The sequence below is a fragment of the Phoxinus phoxinus genome (genome assembly GCF_949152265.1).
Source record: "Phoxinus phoxinus genome assembly, chromosome: 3".
NCBI classification, from domain to species: domain Eukaryota; kingdom Metazoa; phylum Chordata; class Actinopteri; order Cypriniformes; family Leuciscidae; genus Phoxinus; species Phoxinus phoxinus.
The window spans coordinates 38,396,489-38,418,582 of record NC_136878.1 but is presented as its reverse complement, the minus strand read 5'-3'; the positions used below and the strand labels follow the sequence as shown (position 1 = coordinate 38,418,582).

General features: G+C 36.6%; 2 protein-coding genes across 2 annotated transcripts in view; one reads left to right on the top strand and one right to left on the bottom strand.

The window, feature by feature from the left end:
* Nucleotides 1-2,046, top strand: part of acaca (acetyl-CoA carboxylase alpha) — a 77,949-nt gene extending 75,903 nt beyond the window's left edge. Inside the window, exon 45 of the mRNA XM_079607377.1 lies at nt 716-2,046. Within this exon, the coding sequence (XP_079463503.1) occupies nt 716-842 (127 nt within the window). The 3' untranslated portion in view covers nt 843-2,046. The remainder of the gene's footprint in view (nt 1-715) is intronic.
* Nucleotides 2,047-3,020: 974 nt separating this feature from the next.
* On the bottom strand, nt 3,021-21,110 carry aatf (apoptosis antagonizing transcription factor). The gene is made up of 12 exons (XM_079608673.1): nt 20,910-21,110; nt 20,050-20,226; nt 19,514-19,906; nt 19,259-19,396; nt 16,531-16,645; nt 15,992-16,220; nt 11,875-12,039; nt 10,777-10,860; nt 10,581-10,648; nt 10,419-10,499; nt 9,045-9,116; nt 3,021-3,275 (listed from the first exon to the last, which is right to left on the bottom strand). The coding sequence occupies exons 1-12, from the start codon at nt 21,025-21,027 to the stop codon at nt 3,230-3,232; spliced, it is 1,686 nt and encodes a 561-aa protein (XP_079464799.1). The 5' UTR covers nt 21,028-21,110; the 3' UTR covers nt 3,021-3,229.
* Nucleotides 21,111-22,094: the final 984 nt, after the last annotated feature.

The following is a 22,094-nucleotide window of genomic DNA, read 5'->3' as shown; positions in this document are numbered from 1 at the left end:
CATTATTTTGAATATGCATATGATTACACGTGATAGCCCTTGTTTCTGCTATTTCTATACACATATTTTAATCACGAGATTCTGTACTCTTTCAGAAAACACGGAAAGCTGGAAATTTCCATCAATGGCGGGGAAAGAGTTAACTAATCAGACTCAGTTTTCAGGGGATATACAGATACATACATAGACATATTATATTATGAATATATAATGTATAGATTTGTATGACTTATAGTATGTCATATTATAAGAGAGAGAGAGAGAGAGAGAGAGAGAGAGAGAGAGAGAGAGAGAGAGAGACAGACATATTATAAATATATACTGTATATCCCCAGGAAAACTGAGTCTGATTAGTCTTTACTAAATTGTATGATGTAAATCTGGTCACAATTTGATTAAAGTTTTTTGCACGATTCATAATTTATTTTTAAAAAGCTGATACAAATACAAGTGGATGAGACTTAAGAGACCAACGCCTCCACACCAGAAGTAGATTGGGGAACTGGATTTTATGGATGCTTACTACAATTGTTTGCTTTCTAAAATAACTATTTATATGCCAATATAATTTAATTTTGGAAAATAAATGGTCAATTAAATAACTGCATTGAATTTTGCAATGCAATGCATTTTTACACCCGTATTTATTCACTGTTTAATTAATATCTTGTGTTTTTAAATTAACACTTTTTTTTGTTCATTTCATGTTTCTTAGCCTGGTTCAAGCTAACCCAGAAGTGGCCATGGACTCGATTGTTCATATGACCCAGCACATTTCCCCCACGCAGCGTGCCGAGGTGGTCCGTATCCTGTCCACCATGGACGCCCCTGCATCCTCGTAGAGCCCTGTCAATCATCTCAGAGGCCTGATGCTACTGGAAACTGGAACAAGAGGAGCCAACATGGCAGTGCTGTGACTGACTTCACAATGTTGGCTATGAATCTGAAAATAAGAGTTACAGCAAAGATACTCTGTGTCAGTACTTATCAATGCACATAAATGCGCACCTTTAGAAACACTAAAGTAAAACAAAAAAAAGGACTAGTGTAGTCATTTTATAGTTTTGCAGTCTAGTTAAGTGCACTTTGAGACTTTTGAACGGAGACCAATTACAGAGACAAGCTTCCCAAAGCTGTTAGAGGATTTGACTTTTTTTTTTCTTTTTTTTCTAGAACCTTTTGTTTAAAAGGCACTAGATTACTGTACAAGAGAGAACGTTTGCAACTTCATAATCCACTTTATACTTTCTCCTACAACAGTCAGGTTATAACACCTGTCCACTCTAAGAACGAGCGATGTGACCAGATCAGTCCTGCTTCGCTGGTTATAATGGGTGTGATGTAGCTGTTGTGTCGTATAAATTGCAGTTTAGGGGCAGTATTATTCTTCACATGCAGGATGGTCCATTGAGCCATATGACCTCATCATTTTGACTGTGCTCGTTTCATTCGTTTAACCAAAAAATAATATTTCTCTTTGTCAATCCACTGGTGTTATACTTATATGCTGTTTATTTTTTTAGCATAGATAAAATGTCATGAGAATATATGAATAACTTATTAAACAATCATCTCTAAAAACAACACGGTACATTATACTGCAAGTGCGTAACTGTAGAACATTCAAGAAACATTTAGGTTTGTTGAATTTGATTGTTACCATATACATATTCTGGAAAAACTTACCAGGAGTGTAGTGTAGAAATGTACTAAAAGCAAGCAATGGAGGGGGCTAATGATACTTGAGAGAGGTAAATGGGGTATGTTGTATACTCAGTGTATCATTGATATGATGGTTGTAGCTGCTACCGGAAAACCTCAAGCTGCCACTTCTGCTTGAAAGATGAAAATCGTGTCAAGTTTGCTGACATACTGTGACCCAAATGGGTGATGAATTGTCTCATGTATCTGTAAGCATTGTTAAACGTGTTACTGAAGTGATCAGAAGCTGTCTTTCCGTGTTCAACATGGAGAATTTCCTGTTTACTGTGGCAAACTGTGATTGCCTCTAAAAATTAACTGAATAAAATCTAATTATCTTACATGTACTGTGCAGGCTCTTTCTTGATTGTACAGGATCAGATCATGAAAAACAGGATTTTCAGTTATATAGTACATACTTTCTGGTTGAAGTGGTGTGTTTATCCAGACCAAGATGCCCACTAGACAAGCTGAGAGCTGTGCTGGCATGCTAAATAGAGCTGTTTGTCACTTGCTTAGCAGGGAAGTCCATGTGCTTGAATGTCAAGTCTGTGATGCGTGTGAAAACAAAAAGGCCAAGTACCGAACCCTGAAGTACACCAGTGGTTAGTTGATGTGAGTTAGGCACCTCTTTGAAATACCCAGAAGAATCTACCTGTGAATTTGACTCAAACCAGAGTTTGGGCTCCTCGGTTACATCTTAGAACATCTTTCAACAACTAATCACTAATGTAATGTGGGAAATAGGCATTGTTGCTCATTTACAAGCAAAAGGCTAGCTATTAATGATGGGTTATGTATAGATGTCATAAATATACAGTAACAAAAACAGTTGTTTTAAATATCTGGATGTTAAATACAATCAATCAGAGAGGATGAAAAATTACATAAGTAGTATGCAAATGAGTGTGGTCTGAGATGAAATCCTGAATTTTCAGTGACTGCATGTTTCTAACAAGAAATAATCAGTGCTTGTCTTCTTGCTATTCTTCGGTCTTGAGAGAAATCAAATGACAGAAGGATCTGGGAACACACTTCTATTGATTTATCAATTCAGCAATCATTCTCTCATCTGGTCCCCTCTGTGTGGGTTTCACAGTCTATTCTCATACTACCTACTAACAACGACAAAGGCCAAATTGAATCACAGCGATTCAATACCCAATTAAAATGATGGCAGCCACAATAGTGAAAGCTTGAGGATAACCTAGGATTCTCTGATCAGAAAACATTAAACAGAGGTACATATTGGTTTTACTATATGTGATCATGTACTGATTGTAAAATTAAGGCATCAATGAAGACATTGAGAAACATTTGTTGACAAAATGGTATTTTTAATATAAGGGCAATAAAAGGTGTCATTTTACAAATAAAAAAGAAATGTTTAGTTTCATTTACAGGAGAAAAAAAAAACCTAGGTTTGAGTCTGAGGTCCCAGAAGGATTTCACATGCAGAAGCAGCAGAAGTGTGTGAGAACAGTGCAGTACATACACACACTGGGGTTGAAGCGTGTTACGAGATGTTTCAGTGTGCTGGACCATTTGCAAACAGGGAACGAAACAGCTCGGACCTGAACACAAATAGAAGAAAATAGGTTAATATATTACTGCATTTCTCAATTCAGAAAATGTCATTTTATAAAAAAAAGTACGGTACATTTTTTTGTTGTACTGTGTACCAAGTGCCATGTTCATATTAAAATACATACACCTAAAATCACAATACTCTATCTTAATGTCCAAAAAAAATTTAAACGGTAGATACATAATGCTTTTTATTCAGAAAGGATGCATCAAAAGTGACAGAAATGTTTTGAAACAGTATACATTTTTTTTTGGCCATTTCAAATAAATAGTTATTTTGAACCAGAATCCTGAACAAAAAGTATCATGGTTTTCAGAGAAATATTAAGCAGCCTCAACATTGACAAAAACAAAAGTTTACATTAGCAGCAAATCTGGATATTAGATGGATTTCTGAAGAATCATGTGACAGGACTAATGATGCTGAAAATGCAGCTTTGCCATTACAGGAATAATACATAACATTTTTAAATAAAAATGAGCTACTAATGTTTAATAAAATTACATACAATTTTTATTGTTTTGACTCAAGTCTAAAAAAAATGTTATGTGATATATATATTTACATATATGTTGTACATGTATATGGTGCAGGTATGAAGTCAGAACCCAGAAGTCTAATCCGCCACAGGCTTCATTGAGATTCTCCTATGGGCTTCTATAATATGGGTTTTTCAATTTAAGAGTAAAATAAAGCCTGTGGTATAAACATAAAAATAGTTTGACGTTTTGTTCTACAACGTACTCTGCACACACTCACACCCCAAGTTGTCTTATCTCTCATTTACTTATATACACACACACACACACACACACACACAATGCACACATGCATACACATAAATTAAAGTACCATAACATTACCATCTGACATCATCACTATACCATGTTTATGGTTGTATTCAATGTCCAATAAAAGTCAAGCTCAAATGACAAAACTTGAGGCATAATGCAGATTACAACAATGGAAGTAAAATGTTGGGAAGATATTAATCTAATTGAGGATTAAAAGCAGAAATGTGAACCTTATTTTTATAATTATACTGATAAGAATGTGTATTATTTGAGCTGTAAATTTGTTCTCATCACTTAAGATTTTTTGTTTCGAGGCAACAAAATTGTTAAATTGGAAAACGAAACCGGTATTAAACAAGAGAAGAGAATCTATAAACAAGTGGCATGAAGAACTCAATCTGTTCATCCACGACTAAAGGCCACAAATCCTAATAGATAAACTGTGGCCCTATTTAATGCAGAGAGGACAAAAGCACACATGAACGGTCCTGAGACTGAGGTGCTAATGTCCCAGAGGGCCAGGGCTGAGACCAGGCTAACGGGACCATCCTTAATCCCAAATCCCTGTTAGAAATGCACCACCAGCGTTCAGGATTACAGCACGTAGCCGCCGTCACACAATGCATACAATCTGATCCAAACAGAACCTGGAGAAGCAGAGGGCTGAGGAGAGATGCTCAGGATCAGAGGGAAAGATGAGACCCATCTCTCCTGATGAGGTTTACCCAGGACCCTCACACTACCCAGAGTCCCTGGCTCATCCCATCACCCCATCAGGGACAAATGCATTGAGATTATCTCTTAAGCCCCCGCAGAATTTGTATGCTGTGTGTCTTCTTGCTCGCTTGCGAGAGTGAGAGAGAGGGTGTAGGTTGTGTGTGTGCTATGGTGTGTGTGTGTACTCCCCATCCTGCAACGTCAACATTAACATTCATGGGGCCAGTGGTGCATGTCGGTGTTATAGAGCCGGTGTTAAGATATGGCAGAGGGGATGTGTAAGCAGGCGAGGGAAAGTGTTTATGTGTACGAGTGTATCTGGCTGCACGAGGAAAAGGTCTCCTAGAGTCTCTCTCCGGCAAAGGTCACCGGTCACTCTCCGATGCCATCGGCATGCATCATTATAACTGTTCACCGATTGTTATGTAAATAAGACCAAACCACCAAGCACGTGTTACTACGTATATGTGTGTGGCTGGCAAAGGTCAGGCTTCAGTTTGTGTCATCTGTGGCTCTGATAACGCAATGTAAAAAAAAAAAATGAGACCACTATCATAATATACTGCATGCACTCTTTGCCGTGCATTATTATTACACTAACTAATTTACTCCATTTAAATTGAAAAAAAAAAAAGATAATTTAAGAATATTGGAAATTTAGTGTTAGACATACACACGCATAACAATGTTTGCAAGCAGATTGGGAGGTTTAAGATTTGATCTGTAAACACCTCACATTGGCAGATAATCTGGGCCAAACATCGTAAGCGACCAGGGTCCTGGACAAGATTTGTTCTCAGATTGTCGGGAGGGTTGAGTCGAGGATAAATCGGCCTAAACCTCCTGTAGTCTGAGCCCAACTTAAAGGGTCAAAGGTGATTTTTTTTTAAATCTCTTATGCTCACCAAGGACGCATTTTTTGATCACAAATACAGTAAAAATAGTTAATTTAAATTATAATGTTTCATTATATTACTATTTTCTATTAAATTGAACATACTCCAGTGACAGCAAAGCTGAATTTTCAGCAGCCATTAATCCAGTCTGAAAGCATTCTGATATGCTAATTTGATGCTCAAGAAGCATTTCCTATTATCAATTTTGAAAAGAGTTGTGCTGCTGCTTCTTTTTTTTTTTTGGTGAAAACTATTTTGTGATACGGTACATTCTTAAATAATTAGAAAGTTCAAAAGAACATCACTTACTTAAAATGGAATTTTGTTTGTAACATTATAAATGTCTTTACTGTCACTTTTAATATATTTAAGTTAGTTAGTTGGCAAGGCAATATTAATATTTTTCTTCATCAATCCACAAACATAACCTTTTTATATGCAATTATAAAAAGGTAATGTTTGTGGATGGATGAAAAAAAAAGAAGTAATATTGCCTTGGCAACTGAATGAAATAAAGCAGAATATAAAAATGGAGCATAACAAAATGCTCCACATGACTAAAACTTTAAAATGTAAAATGTATACTGAAAATATAAAAATTAAAGCCAATTCAATAAAAGTAAATACTTTTAAATTATAAATTATACTAGTAAATTATATAATTATACTAAATTAACACAGGATTATATATATATATATATATATATAGACACACAGTCAAACCAAAAATTACTCAGACACCAGAAATATATATATTTTTTACTAGTGGGTGCAGGACATTATAGTTAATTTATGTAAGTGAGGATAGCAAGATGTGTGAAAAAAAACAGGCACCTTGTTCTTTTCTAAGAAAATAAGAAATATTTCATACAGCTCTTGATGTTTCTGGCCTTTAAATTATTTTTTGTTTCATATGTATATGCAGGAAGGAAAATGTTACTTGATAAAGCATTCTACCATAAATGACTGTGGCTCAAATTTAGTTGAGAGATTACAGATAATCAATCCATTGTTAATCAAAATACAGAGGTGATTTTGCAACCACCACGTTTCCCATATAGAGAACATGTCTTGAAGTCGTCGCAAACCTAACGTCTGCCACCTTTAGTGAGGCCAATACCTTTAAATGACCTCCTGAGAAGCATACACACACATTACAATGCAAATAGTTTGACACAACTGATTCTGTATTGTCTCCTAGTCTTCCTAAAGAGGTGGGTGTGTGTGTGTGTGTGTGTGTGTGTGTGTGTGTGTGTGTGTGTGTGTGTGTGTGTGTGTGTGTGTGTGTGTGTGTGTGTGTGTGTGTGTGTGTGTGTGTGTGTGTGTGTGTGTCATAATTCATTTCATTTCTGTCACCTCCTTGAGCGCTTCATGTTTTCGTCCTCTACGTGCTCAAGTAGAACAGCACTGTGACCGTGATCACCAGGCCAAGTCTATCCTTCACCTCCACCTCTTCATCAATCCATCCTCTCCTCTCTAATCCTGCCTCCACATCCTCCATCTCTCTCCTCTACACCTCTCCATATGCTGGAACCCTTCAAACCTCCTCAGGAATAATTACTGTGAGTGTTTGAGGAAAAGAAAACAATAGAAGACTACAGAGAGAAGATCAGTGTGTTCAAGGCTTGATTTTGTAGGACTGTGATTTCCTGTTTTAGGTGTATACAATTTCAATATATTTTTTAACCCAAACATAGTTATTTAGCAGAATGTTCAAGCTCTTATTTGTATAAAGAAAGTGATAGTACTGAGAAATAGTACTGGGGAGTAAACTGTGGAAGCTTGTTTCCGCTACTGAAAGAAAAAAGAAAAAAAAAAAAGAAAAAAAAAGAAAGAAAAAAAAGGTAATTGCGACATCACACAATTCTGACTTTATAACACACAATTGCGTGTCGCGATTATATTTCATGGCGGAAACAAGCTTTCATAAACAGATAAAGAATGATTTTTGAATTTAACAATATCTGATAAGCATGTGTTTCTACACCTGCACAAAATGAATGTGATGTTACAGCGACAGGAATATCACAGTACTTACTACTAATATATATATATCATTGCTACTGAATGCGTGTCATTGATGTACTACATGTTATTCCAAGGTACTTTGATGAATACCATGGTATTACAGTGTAATACCCTAAAAACAGGGTAGTTGCTTGAGTAGTCCATTATATATATATATATATTATTTATAACTTATAGGTTGATTAAACTAATTATTATCAATGTTGAAAACAGTTGTGCTGCTTAATACTTTTGTGGAAAATCATATATATATATATATTTTTTTTTTTTTTCTGGATCCTTTAATGAATAAAAACAGAAATCTTTTGTAACATTATAAATGTATTTACTGTCACATTTGATCAATTTATTGTGTCCTTGCTGATTAAAAGTTTATTTTCTTTAAAATAAAATCTTACTGACCCCAAACTTTGAACAGAAGTGCATGCATGTCATTTAATATGAAAACATTATGTTTTGATAACTCATAAGAAAATGAAAGAAAAGTAGCTACAAAACACCTGATATGTACTACAGTCTTCGTCAAACCACGAGAAAACATAAAAATATGAGAAGGGGGATTAAAAGTGAAATCTTTGACGCGTGAGTGTTTGTGTATTTGCATATCTCCAAAGTGTGTTTGATTAGCCTGTTCTCTGTTTGAGGAGGATTACTGTTGGCTGACAGGACAGAGAAACTGAACCATTAATTAAACGCGCACACACACACACACACACACACACACACACACACACACACACACACACACACAAACACACACACACACACAACGTCCTGCTGGTGTCCCTACAGCACAGTAATACAGTAAGGGTACAAACACAGACTGGCATACAAACAGCCCATTTCAATCATGCTTTGACAGTTAAAAGGACAGTTCACAGTCAAAAGTGAAAGTTCAGTCATCATTTGTTCACCCTTATGTTATTCCAACACCATTTTTGTTTTCTTTTTCCATAGAACACAAAATGAAACATTTTGCAGATTGTTCTAGCTGCTATAAAGACAGTTTGAGTCTGTTCCTCACATAAAGCTATCGTATGGCTTCAGAAGTCAGGGGAATGTAGCGCACAATGCATGTAAACTGTTTTTCTGGTGCGGCTTTGTCCTTTTTTTTCACATCTACTTTCCCTGTATGGAAAACAGCAGCTGGGATTCTTTGCTAAACATCTTTTGTTCCACAGTATAAATGACGTAAAAATGATGACAGCATTTTCATTATTGTGTTTACTACACTGTTAAACAACTTTATACATCATATGAATATGATTTTTCAGCAGAAAGAGAAAATCGGACATGAGAAGAACATAAGACGTCACTCACCGGGCTTCATCACTCATGCTGCTGTTCTCCATAGGACCCATGAAATTCATCAGCTTACTGTGAATGTGAAACCTGACAAGAAGTTTGAAAGAATGACAAGTATAAACACAAACAGTCTCGAATAAATTGAATTGTGAGGCATTTATATTACAAACACACAATTAAATGAGATGTGTGATAAGAGATGATATCTGGTGCCTAGTCAACAGAAACAACCCACCTCATTCCTGTAATATCATTATCTGGGCGCAACTAAATTAAGCTACCAGATAACAGCATATGACTTGCAGCCAAAAAAATAGCTTTGTAAGCGAATAAAATAAAAGCCGTGTTATGTTAGTATCATTAAGATATTATAGTTCCTAAAGGGATAGTTTCAGACGAATACAATAAGTTATATTAAATAAATGTCCTGGCTCTTCCAAGCTTGATTGACGCACAACCTAATGACGAACGCAATTGCCCAGCCCTGTTAGTTTGAACCGCGTCAATTGCGTCATTATGTTGTGCGTCAAGTTCAGGTGTAAGTCGAAGCGTACGGCCGTCTGCCGGAAACTAGTTATTTTAGTCGATAAAGTTTTAAATATGGATATTTTTCTTACACGAATGCATCGCTTCACTTCAGAAAACCTTCATTAAATATTTACTTTATTATTTATTTACATAAACCCCGCCCCCGAGAACGTGATTTACAGATTATCATGACAGAATATGCTAATCAATGACTAGAAGATACATCTATAGAAGACACATAAGCTACATAAATTCACCAACTAACCATTCAGAAATGTTGTCTACATGTTGTCACTTCTTGAGTCTCTCCATCTTTGACTCATGGTCTAATTTTCATTGTTGGGTGAACTATTTAATTAGTCTTTATTTGTATACTTCATGTTTTCATTTTCTCTTTTTTTTTCATTTTGAATTTGAATTAAATAAAACTAAAATAACGCTGAATCGAGGAGCTGCGATAATTGTGCTAGTGAAAATAAAATGCCTATTTTACATAAATGAGAATCATCCTGCCTGAACTATTTTAATCTTTAGTATTTCAACTTGGCAACTAGCTGAAATAATATATCTTTTTAAATATTTTGTTTTATTTCAGTTAATGACATTTTTGATAGCTTTAGTTTACAGGCCATTATTAACACCAAAAGTAAAAGAAATTAAATCATTTGAAAATTTTCATTTAGACAGACAGACAGATGAGATTTTGGGTGGAAAATTACTCATAAATATACCTTCTTAATTTTTCTTTTAATTTTGGGGGGAAATATGGCTTGGACATTTCATTGACGGTTTTCGTGAGATTCACCCGTACATACTGAGTTCTGAGCACATCTCGAGTCTTTCAGCAGTGTTACAGCTTACCTGATCTTCCTGCCTTTGCTGGCTTTGGTGTCCACCTTCTTCTTGATTTTACTTCGTAGTTTCTGGATGGCAAGCCACTGCCTGTGAGATCAGAGGTTGAGTTACTATGGTCAAATACACGCGACGCATGAAACATTTACATCCACACACACACACACTCACTTTCCCATGGCCACTTGATCATTGGGGTCTGTCGCACTTGTTTTGCGCTCAATAAGCTCTCGAAGTAGCTGTGAAAAAGAGAGAGAGCTTCCTGACATCACCTCAGTATGTCTACAATCTCTTTATAGCTACTCATCAATGTAGTCGTTGACAAAAAAGACTGCATAACAACAATTCATTCTGTCTGTTTTCTTACCAGGTGATAAAAGTCATCGTCATCAAAAATCTCCTCGTCCATATCTTTGAGGTGCACATTAGCTTTCAGTGCCAATTCAGCTGCCTAAAACAACACAGAGTGAGCTCAGTCTATCTTCTAGCATGAGATTACTTATTACTTTTAAAAGTAGTTTTACATTATTAAAATGTAAATAATGTAAAATGTTACATTATTACATTACATTATTACATTATATTTACATAGTTCTTACTAGGTCAAGAAAATATGATCATATAACGCCAATTTTATCATCTCTACACTGGTTACCTATTAAGTTCCGTATCAATTACAAAGTATTGTTACTGACTTATAAAGCCCTAAATGGTTTAGCTCCTGTGTATTTAAGGGATCTTCTATCGCCCTACAATCCATCGCGCTCTTTAAGATCGCTAAATTCGAGGCTTCTGGTCGTACCTAGGATAACTAAGTCCACTAAAGGAGGGAGGGCGTTTTCACATCTAGCTCCTAAACTCTGGAATAGCCTTCCTGATATTGTCCGAGGCTCAGACTCGCTCTCCCAGTTTAAAACTAGACTAAAGACGCATCTCTTTAGCCAAGCATTCACATAATGCATCGTACCTTTTATACTACAGTTAAATCAGATCAAATGCATTCATATTATGAACAGCAGCTACGCTAATTATTTCCCATCTGCCTTTTTTGTTGTTATCTCAAATAGAGTTCGTCAGCTCCAGTTATGTATCCAGCCTCTCATGGAGACTTCAGATGCCCCAACGCCTGTGATGAGACGACTCGACGCCTGTGAAGAGACGACCCAACGCCGGCGATATGTTTTGCCCTAAATTTATGATTAACTAACTGTATTTTTGTTTGTACATTTTTGAAATGCATTTTCTGTAAAGCTGCTTTGAAACAATATGTATTGTGAAAAGCGCTATACAAATAAACTTGAATTGAATTGAATTATTGTGTTACTCCTAATTCAATTACACTAACAGAAATAGAAAAACTCATTGTCTCCTACTGAACTGGCTGGCTTGAGCAACTTGTTTTGCTCTTAACAATGCTATAGCAAATCTACAGAGCAGTATATACAAAATCAGAGCCATGTCTTACCTCTCCCTCTGTGACACTGCTGTCCATTTCAGGCGTGATGGGTTCGGGCTTCCCCAGAACTCTGTATTCAGACCTACGTGTCTGTGTACGTCTCACCAGCCTCTCTTTGTCCATTAAAACCTGCTCCACCTGTGTCAAGATGTTCCTGTCAAATGCCCCAAAACCCTGTGTGATAGAAAATACAAAGACATTGTAAATTACTAGTGAAGATACACAAGCAGTTGACAAATCAAGAAGTTATGACGTGAGCAGTGTGACGTTATATTCAATCTAAAACTAAGCCCCGGTTTCACTGACAAGGCTTAAGCCTACCTAGTCCTGGACTAAAATGCATGTTTTAGAAGTTTTAACTGAAAGCAACTTTCTTAAAATATGTCAGTGCCATTGTTTTGTCTCAATATGCACACCAGTAAAGGCATATAAAAAAAAGCTACTTAAATGTCCTAATTGAACTAAAGCTCTGTCTGTGATACCAGGCCTATATTAAACAACACATTTCTTCTATATTATTATAAATGCAGTTATGACCTCAAAATAAGTTAAGAAAAAATTAAGTTTCTTTGATTTTGGGATACAATCCTTCTTAGGGTGCTTTCACATCTGTAGTTCGGTTCATTTGGTCCGGACCAAGGGAGAAAAATTATACTTTGTAGCATTTTTCAGGCGGTTTGGTTCCTTTTCACACCACACTGATTGCTCTGGTCCGAATCAGTTTATGAAACGAACCAAAATGCAGTCACGTGACAACATCCACACCACTCGTTGGCCAGATGGGTCTTGAACGTATTTTCATAACTGCACTTTGACTGTCAGAATTAACGTGCGGGAAAATTCCAACAGAACTGACGGAAGTAAACAAAGATGAGGAAAATCCGGCTGACAACACGTCGCTTTTTACTGTGGAGAAATGACTTTGTGGGCTGATTGTATCCCTGGTCATAGTTCATTATATTAGTTTGTCTACACCACTTTAGGCAAACAATAACATTTGAGAATGAAGCGAGAAAGCGGCTTGAAAATAATGTTTTATGCAATGCACGCAGCGAGTCACTTCAGGAGGAGGCGACGCGTGCATTAATGTTGCTAAACATTGACATAATGCACAGCGCGGCTGACTACGGCAGCTGGTTTAGTCCAAAAATGCGCAGTTATTTGGCAGTTGGGTCTGTTCGAGGTCGGATCACGTTCTCACCACAAACGAACCGCTCCAGAGTTCGTTTGAAAGCGTACCGAGACCACCTCTCCTAGGAGGTCTCGGTACGCTTGTTTGGTCCGCTTTTGGTGCGCACCCGAGTGCGATTGCTGCATTCTCACCTGCCCAAACGAACCGCACCAATTCGGAAAACGAACTCTAGTGCGATTCAACCGAACTAAACAAGGCAGGTGTGAAAGCACCCTTAGTGTTCAATGGTCCCTATCATTCACTTTCGGTTTTCACCCACTATTCTTCTTCACTGATGTCTTGCCATCCTATGTGTACAGTCATAATCACAAAGATTTGTGTTTACTTTAGAACACCAAACAATTGGGGTGTTATGACATGAGAAATCAAATATAACTTGATATTTTGACATATAAGGGGTCTTTGTACCATTAAAACATCCTGCAAATTTCATAGATTAAAACATCCTCTATTATAAACCAAACATTTATTTAAACAAGCTCATTGGTCGGAATGAATAATCGTTTTCCGCATATATCAGTGGTCTTCACTATTTTTTTCATGAGCCACACTGAGACCCCTTTTCCACCAAGGCAGAGCTGGTGCTGGTTCGGAGCCAGAGCCTAGTTTCAAATCGATTCTTTGTTTTTCGACCACCAAAGCACCAGCTCCGAACCAGTAAAAGTGGTTCTTAAGTAGCACCAAAACATTGCTGGGCTAGAAGTAAGAACCGCTTGCGTTAGGGGCTGGGGGCTGGATTACCGTGACCAACAAGACGAACAGAAACATTTTTTAAATAGCAGCTAATCGAGCTAAAAGCAGCTCGATTGTAATCTCCGTCTATACAAGTTACAGCGAGGTGCACGAACGCGTTGGATTCACCGTGTTTGGATGCCGATGTAGGTTCGCAAAGCCATGAGCATCAATAGTAACGCAATATCGCCATTGTTGATGTACGTTAAGGCTTGTTCGAGATGCATCGGAGCGGTGCAGACCGATCAGAGCTCCGGGAGTGTTTGGAGAGCATAAGACTCCTTGTGCTTTTGGATCGCTTTCGCAGTGCTTTGATTTCATGCGGCGATCGGTCTGCGAGAAGCCGAACCATCTCGAACAAGCCTGGTGTGTTTTTGTTTGGCGCTGCCGCCCTAGCGTTGCTGGGCAACATGAGATGTATACACAGTGACGTAAGATCTGGCTCTGTTGTGGCTCTCTAGCCTGTGGAAAGGCAAACCGGTTCTTAGAAGACCCGTCAGTAGAACCAACTCTGAACCGGCTCGAGCTCTAGCTCTGAACCAGCACCTGGTTCTTGCTGGTGGAAAAGGGAGTTAATAGGACAAATTCAATAGGAGTGCCACTTTTATCGCAAAGTATCAAAAATTACATCCAGTCATAAATAAAATGTCTGCTTATCAATCTGCCATCTCTGACCATACAATATGCTATGCAATGCAATGCAATGAATACAAAAGTAGGAGGGAAATCATTATTTATTATTTACCAGTCAAATTTGTGACTTGATTTCCCTAAATGACAAAAAAAGCAGGATTTCCAGAATATATTCATCCCAGAATATATTTAATGACCTTAAGTTTTTTGGGGGGTTTTCTACATTCATCATGTATTAACTATCCAAAAGCAGATTCGGCGTTAAGAGCTGTAATGTAAAGATCGCCTTAACTGGCAACTCCGCATTGAGTCACTGGCAGTGGCATGCACAACTTGTGTTTCAATCGGATTCAATTCATACCGATTGATAAATCTGAATGTATTGTTTACATGTTCACGCTAAAAAGGTGATCGGGTTGATGTGCACGTTTATACGTCACAAGCTTCAAATCGGAATTCATTTTTTGACATGCGCACACTGCACATATATACAAAGTTTACTACTGTTTGCGCAGTAGTAACCATTCTCCTACATAGGTTCTTTATTTGTTTTAAACAGTAGACATAAAATAATTTGGAGACACTGAGCATATTAATTGTTGCGCCATGCTGCTTACGTTTATCACGCAGTAAAAATGCCCCTCGCCCGTCGTCTGTGGATGGGAATCCGAAACAAGGATGTTTGTCCTGCTCCACTTCACAGACGTGGAGTGAAAAGAGAATGTAAGAATGACGGGACACTCATTTATATGACTCAACAGGAAGAACAGCTCGTTCCACGAGTCATACGTCGTCCTTTCAGTTTTAGGTTTCAATCCGATCAATGGTTTATATGTTCTCTCGATCGGATTAGAAAATGAATACACCAGCCCTTTCGATCCGATCGAAATTATTTGTAATAGAGCAGACACTGAGTTTTTTAATGGGTTATGTTATAGCCCTACTTGTTTTTATGAAATATCTGTATTGACTGCAAGATCATGACTGTACTATTTACCGCCATGCAAGTAGGGCTGCATAACGATTAATCGCAACTAATCGTTTGCAGAATAAAAGTTTTTGTTTACATCATATATGTGTCTGTAGTGTGTATAATAACTATGTATATATAAATACACAAACATGCATGTATAATTTTAAGAAAAAAAATATATTTATATATTAAGTATTTATAATTATATATAATATAAATTATATTTAAACATAAAAAGGTATATAAACATGTAAATATTTTTTATATATATACATACATGTGTGTGTGTATTTATAAATACATAATTATTTTACACAGTACACATATATGATGTAAACAAAAACTTTTATTCTGCAAATGATTAGTTGCGATTAATCGTTATGCAGCCCTACATGCAAGCCACAACTTAAAGCTTGGCGAGCCGCAGGAGCATCATGAGCCATGCAATGAGTAACACTGGCATTTATTTTTGTTTTTTGGTGTAAAAAAAAAAAAAAGTGAACTTTGAGTGGACCTTAAGTAACATTAAAATAATAATAAAAAAGGTTATAACCTTTTAGTTTTTTTTTTTTGTTGTCATTTTTTTTTTTGTTTACCTTATTGCTCTTCCCCGTTGTGAGCCGCGTCTTGTCGTACCATTTCTGCAGGGTGGCATCACGGTAAGGCAGAAAAGCAGCAAAGCGTTTGGCCATAAAGTTGGGATACTCCGCCATTTCCAGTTTTCGTTTTGGGGGTCCCTTCCGAACTGCTTCCTGTTCTTCCTCTTGGCCATCCCCATTTTCCATATCTTCCTCACTGTTAATTTCTTCATCATCTTTAGGACTGCTATATGTGAAAAAAAAAGAGATTCACATAAGGAAATTAAATGCTTATGGTATACAGTTTAGACAACAAAAGAACAATGACATGTAATAAGCGTCCCAAAAATAGTAACCTGTAATTAGTTCCCATTGATAAATAGAAATAAAGAATGAGTTCAATAGAAATTGACCAATAATTGATATTACAAAAAAGTAATCTGAAAAATACCATGGTTTTTGGGTTCATTAATAAAATGTGGAATAATTCAGCCAAAAAGTAACCTTCTGTTAACATTTTCTTAATAAAAATGTATTTTAAAAGCAGAATTTGGTACCTGCTGGCTCCCCAGGTCTTGCCTTGAGAAATGGCTCTGGTTTCAGGGTTTTGGTAGAGCAGCAGATCTTGGAGTTCCAGAAGAGACCTCTGTAGAGCCTTCAGGGCTTTATGACCTGCCACACACAGATATGAGCTTATCATACAGCATATGACGACCACAACATTAATTCAGCACACTTCTGTAAACGCAAGGTCATTATAACTCACCTCTTTTGATCTTTTAATTTCTGCACTACACTAGTTAAAAACATCAAAAAACACACAAAGAAATAAATTCTACAGCCCATAGCAACAAGCCATCAAACAAGATACTGACTCCATGGCATAAAAAAAACAAACTTAAAGTCTATGTGAACCTGAAGTTGCAAACGACTTTTCTCCAGTGTTGTGACGTATGTCCAAGTGAAACTGAATATTGAACATAGAATATAGAGTAACGGTCTGAGGTGAGTGGTTAAGCGTTTTCAACCCAAGCCGTCAAACTGACGTCATCAGAAAAGGAACGCCATTCCAGACCGGAAGTAACTTTTCAGACTTTGATTAAAGATTACCACGGCAAACCATTTTTTTCTGTGTATTATCTTGCATGGATTAATTGCTCACCACAAGACTAGTAATATGCGCTAACAAAGTAAATAGGGTCAATTTTGATTTCATGTCGACTTTAAAGGTTAAAGGGTGTCATTTTTCAATTTTAAAATGTTAGAGACAACTAGAAGTTAGCCATTTGTGGTTGAGGAGAGGTATGAAATCACTTTTCAAAGACAATCAGATTTAAAATCTTCAGACTTACGATCAACATACATTCCATAGAGGTCCATTGGAAGAACAAGTGCCATTTCTAGCACAAATGTTTACCCGTAAAGCCCAAAACCATACCAGCAAAGACAAACAAAAAAATGAACCAAAGTGGAAAAAAAATCTTGACTTGTTAGCTATAAAAAATAAGTGACTTGCTATTATATAAAATATCCTAGTACTAGTAAAATCCTAGTATTCCTGCAGAACCAACATGCGAAACACTACTAGCCCTGAAACAAACCCCTAAGCCTGTTACAATTTACTTTACATAATAAAGAGCAAATAAATAAAAGGACTGGTGTGTGTGTGTGTGTGTGGGGGGGGGGCACAGATTGTGTCATCTTTACAGCTAATCAAAAGTATGCACGCACAGCAACCTCTCCTTTCACCCCAAAGCAACGTGCTGTTCAAAATTCAGGAGGACGGTCCCACATCAATCATTCGCTGGCAAAAGGACCAATGCAATAAATATGCAAATGAGGAGCAGGTAGTCTCTCTAAGCACCCAGATCTGCCTGAGAAAAAGGTGCACAAATGTATTAATTGCTCAGAGCTAGAAGAATCCTGATATTAAAACCAAAAGTGATGTTGGGGCTGTGCTTCCTTAGGGGATATTGGTTAACTGCACAGAAAATGTCAGGTTCAATTATGATAAAGGCGCAAATTTAACTGCCGGATCATTTAATTCCTCACTGACTGTGGACTCGAAAATAGACCCAGGATGGGAGAATTACAACGAGTTGCATGCCTTTTGTTCATGTCGGTTAACCACCTTTTAGGAGAATACAAGCATATAAACTAACTTTTATACTTTTAAAGATTTAGGGTTGGTAAGATTTTTTTTAAAAAGTAGTCTCTCAAGTGACTACTCAAGTAGTGTTTATTTGACATTTGAAATATGTGCAAAATATTATTACAACTTAAATTAACAATTTTCAACTTTAATATATTTTAAAATGCAAATCTTCAGTGTCACATGAATCCTACAGAAGTCATTCTAATATGATTTGATGCTCAAGAAACATTTCTTATTAGCAATGTTGAAAACAGACGTGATGCTTAAAGGTATAGCGGAGGATTTTCTTCTTCCGGGTGGGTAGTGTATACTATTGGTCCACCTAAGTGTCAATCATTCTGGTGATATGTTTACGTAAGGCCGTTCACACGCTGGCGTGCGCTGAAAACACATGTTGGGCTTCCCACTGATGCCGCAGTCGCGAAGATTCTACTAGACAGGTAAAGTTTGTCATGCTATTTGGAGAAATCCATTTAAAATCACTGCTAGTAGGCGTTCCCTCTCGGTCGGGAGCAAATAGAAATTGGAGAGGGCGGGTCTTTTCTAAAAGTAGGAAAGATCCTCCGCAATACCTTTAATGTTTGTGGAAACCATGATACAATTTTTCAAGATTCTACGATGAATAGAAAGTTAGAAAGAACAGCATTCATTTGAAATAAAAAAATGTTGTAACAACATAAATGTCTCTACTGTCACTTTTGATCAATTTAATGCGACCTTGCAGAGTACAAGTATTCATTTATTTTCTTTTTTATATCTTACTGACTTCAAACTTCCCTACTTTGTGTAGTTGAACAATAAATTAAACATTACATTTAAAATGTACTTTAAGACAGATTTTCTAGTTCGAGAAGCCGTTTTCTCTCGTCACAAAAGGGAAGAAAAGACTTCCACTTCACACCAACTTTAAGTAAAGTATTAATATTTGACATCTGAATTTAAAACAACATTTCTATAGGTAATATAGGTAATCGAAATAAGAAAAGAATAAGTTGACCCATGTTCTGTGAAATTTCAGACATATGCACATTTGCAACTACCAAAGTTGAGTTAGGATTAAGGAATGATTAGAAAAACACAATTATTTTTATATCACTGTTAAATGGGTAAAATAGAGTGCATTCACTTACTATCTTTTAAAGCTTCAGCGTATTCAGCCCCTCCCCTGCTCTTGAACTCTGGGAATGTCTGTGGCTGTGGAAGCTGATTGGCTGTCACAAGAGCCTTCTGCATTTTGATTCGCCTTTCAAGCATCAGGTCCCAAAGAGCTGGAGAGATTTGAAAACAACATAAAGTTGAGTAGTATTGTCCTGGTATTTTCTATTTTTCTTATCATACATATTATAAATGTATTGTTGTGATTAAATGTGCTTAAGTATCCATACCAAGTTGATTTTTCACTGCTTTCCCTTTCTCGACCTCTTCATCAACTTTCTCTTTAGAGAAGGTCCTCAAGGCTGATCCCTCTCCTTCACCTTCCTCAGAGCCTACCTCACTCTCTCCTTCACTGGCTGTTGAGTCCTCGTCTTCCTCACTCTCTCCCAGATCATCCATTCCCTCTGTGAGTTTCATAAAGTCTGTGCCCTTCATTTTAGAGACCAAGCTGGACATCTGTGAACTATCGTCTCCATTGAGATCCTCCTCGATATCGGCGTGATCTTCTTCATCATGGTCACCATCTTCATCCTCATCATCATCTTTGATGCACTCCATGTACTTGTCCAGCATTCCATTGTCTTCTTCATCATCCTCATCATCATCATCTTCTTCTTCATCAGCTAAAAATGTGCATATAAGTTAGTTCCTCAATCCCAGCTTATTATGCAGATAGCTATATGCAAGTTATTCGATATAACCAAAAAGTGTTAACACTTTAGGGTTATAAAGATATCTCTATTTTTGTTAAACATTTTCACCTCACCTGATCCATCCAACTCTTTCTGTAGATCTTTTCTGGATGTTGCCTTGCCACAATATCGACGATCACCGTCAGCCAGAATGGCAACGGAGCGCCTCCGCAGATTGCCAGATAAAAGTTCGGCATCATCATCTTCATCCCCACCTTCATCAAACTTCTCTATGACTTTGGCTTTCGTTTCTGCATTTCAAATAAATGAAGTATTATTATGCATTTTAGCCAAGTACTACAAGTACTACTCATGGGAGTTTACAGTTTATCATTTTAACAGTCAGTGTTGCATTTGTTATAAATAAAACCTGCATAAAGGTAAAGATATCACTAAACCATAACAATGACTATGTCTATATAGCATAAAAACAATGCCTTTCACATTTGTTGTAGTGTAGCCTAATTATCAATATGTGCTGCTGTAATAAGTTTATTCTTAATATGTTCTCAAAACAAATGTGGTAGTGTCATGGTACAATGATTGTATCAGATAGTAATACCATGGTAATGAATGGTTATATTACTAAACAAATACTCTACTATAGTATTTACATGATACTTTAAAGAATAACACGGTACTACCACGGCAAACAAAACACACCATTGTACATTGTGTTAGTGGAAACTAAAAATAAGTTAACGTTTTAACAAAAATTGCAGTTATTGAGTATTATTTAATGTGTGGTTATAGTCTTATTATCAAATGTTATAAGTCGTTGATCTTAATAAGTGTGAAGTAAAGTCAGTTCTCAGCACACTGAGGCATGGAGACACATCGTGTTTGCAATGGACGTGACATATTGGCCATTATAATAGCACTACAATGCCTTACAACACGTTATATTAAAGGTTATGATATTTATGTATAATACCTTCATCTTGGTCGTCCTCGGGATCCACGAAGTTTGGTAAAGGATTTAATAAATCCTCGAGCTGCTGTGATATGGAAGCTGCCATGTCTGCCCCACGCTGCACCCCTAATGACATCATCGGAGCGCGCCCGAGGAGTCGTCTCGTGACGTGCACACAAGATAGGTTGGTGTTTTGTTCGATACGCGCTATTCGATTGTCTTTTCTCAAACAGAGTGAGTTTAACATAGTATTTATATAATTAATACCGCACATTGTTATGTTCTAGGTAAATCTCCCATAATCAAAGCTGTGGGTGTGTGGAGAAGGGAAATATTTTACCCGACAGATCGAGGGTATCATTTTTAAAAGGATAGTTCATCATTTACTCTCCCTCAAGTTATTCAAAACCTGTATGCATTTCTTTCTCATGTTAAACACAAAATAATATATTTTGAAGAATGTCTGTAACCAGACATATGGGCCATAGTATGGAGAGAAAAAAAATACTATGAAAGTAATTTCTGGTTGGTTACTAACATTCTTCAAAATATTTTCTTTTGTGTTCAGCAGAAGAAAGAAATTCATAAATTTTCCTATAATGTTTATCTTATTTGGGGAATATAATGTTTGTATTATAGCTAAAAACAAGCATGTTAAGGCAAACAAATTGAGCTCTATACAAAAAAAGTGAGATAAATATAGCGGCTATTTTGCAACTCAGCAGAATAGCTCATTAATATTGAGCATTTGACATAATATCGAATCAATAGCTGCATGCTATTAATAAGTGCTATTGCTATTAATGCATCGAAATAAGTAGCTACATATTTAAAGATTATGGCAAAGGCATTTTATATAGGCTATTGTCTGTACATGCACCGCTTATTTCATTTTATTTTACTGCCAAATTGACACGTCTAAAACGTCATTAGATTAGATAAATAATGCAATTCATGCTCATAAGAAATAATGCAGCTAATAGATTTGATTCTGTTATTCTCGAATATAGGCCCCTGTCCGTGAAAGTTCATAAAATCTGAATTTTGCAAGTCATATTTCTGGAGGTCATAATATAGAAATATTATGACATGTTCAACAATATATTGAAAAGTTTAGATTTTATGAACATTGTCTTATGTTTTACATTTATTACATTAGCAGCAAGGATGACCTAACACTGACATTATCAAATCCTCAAATCCATA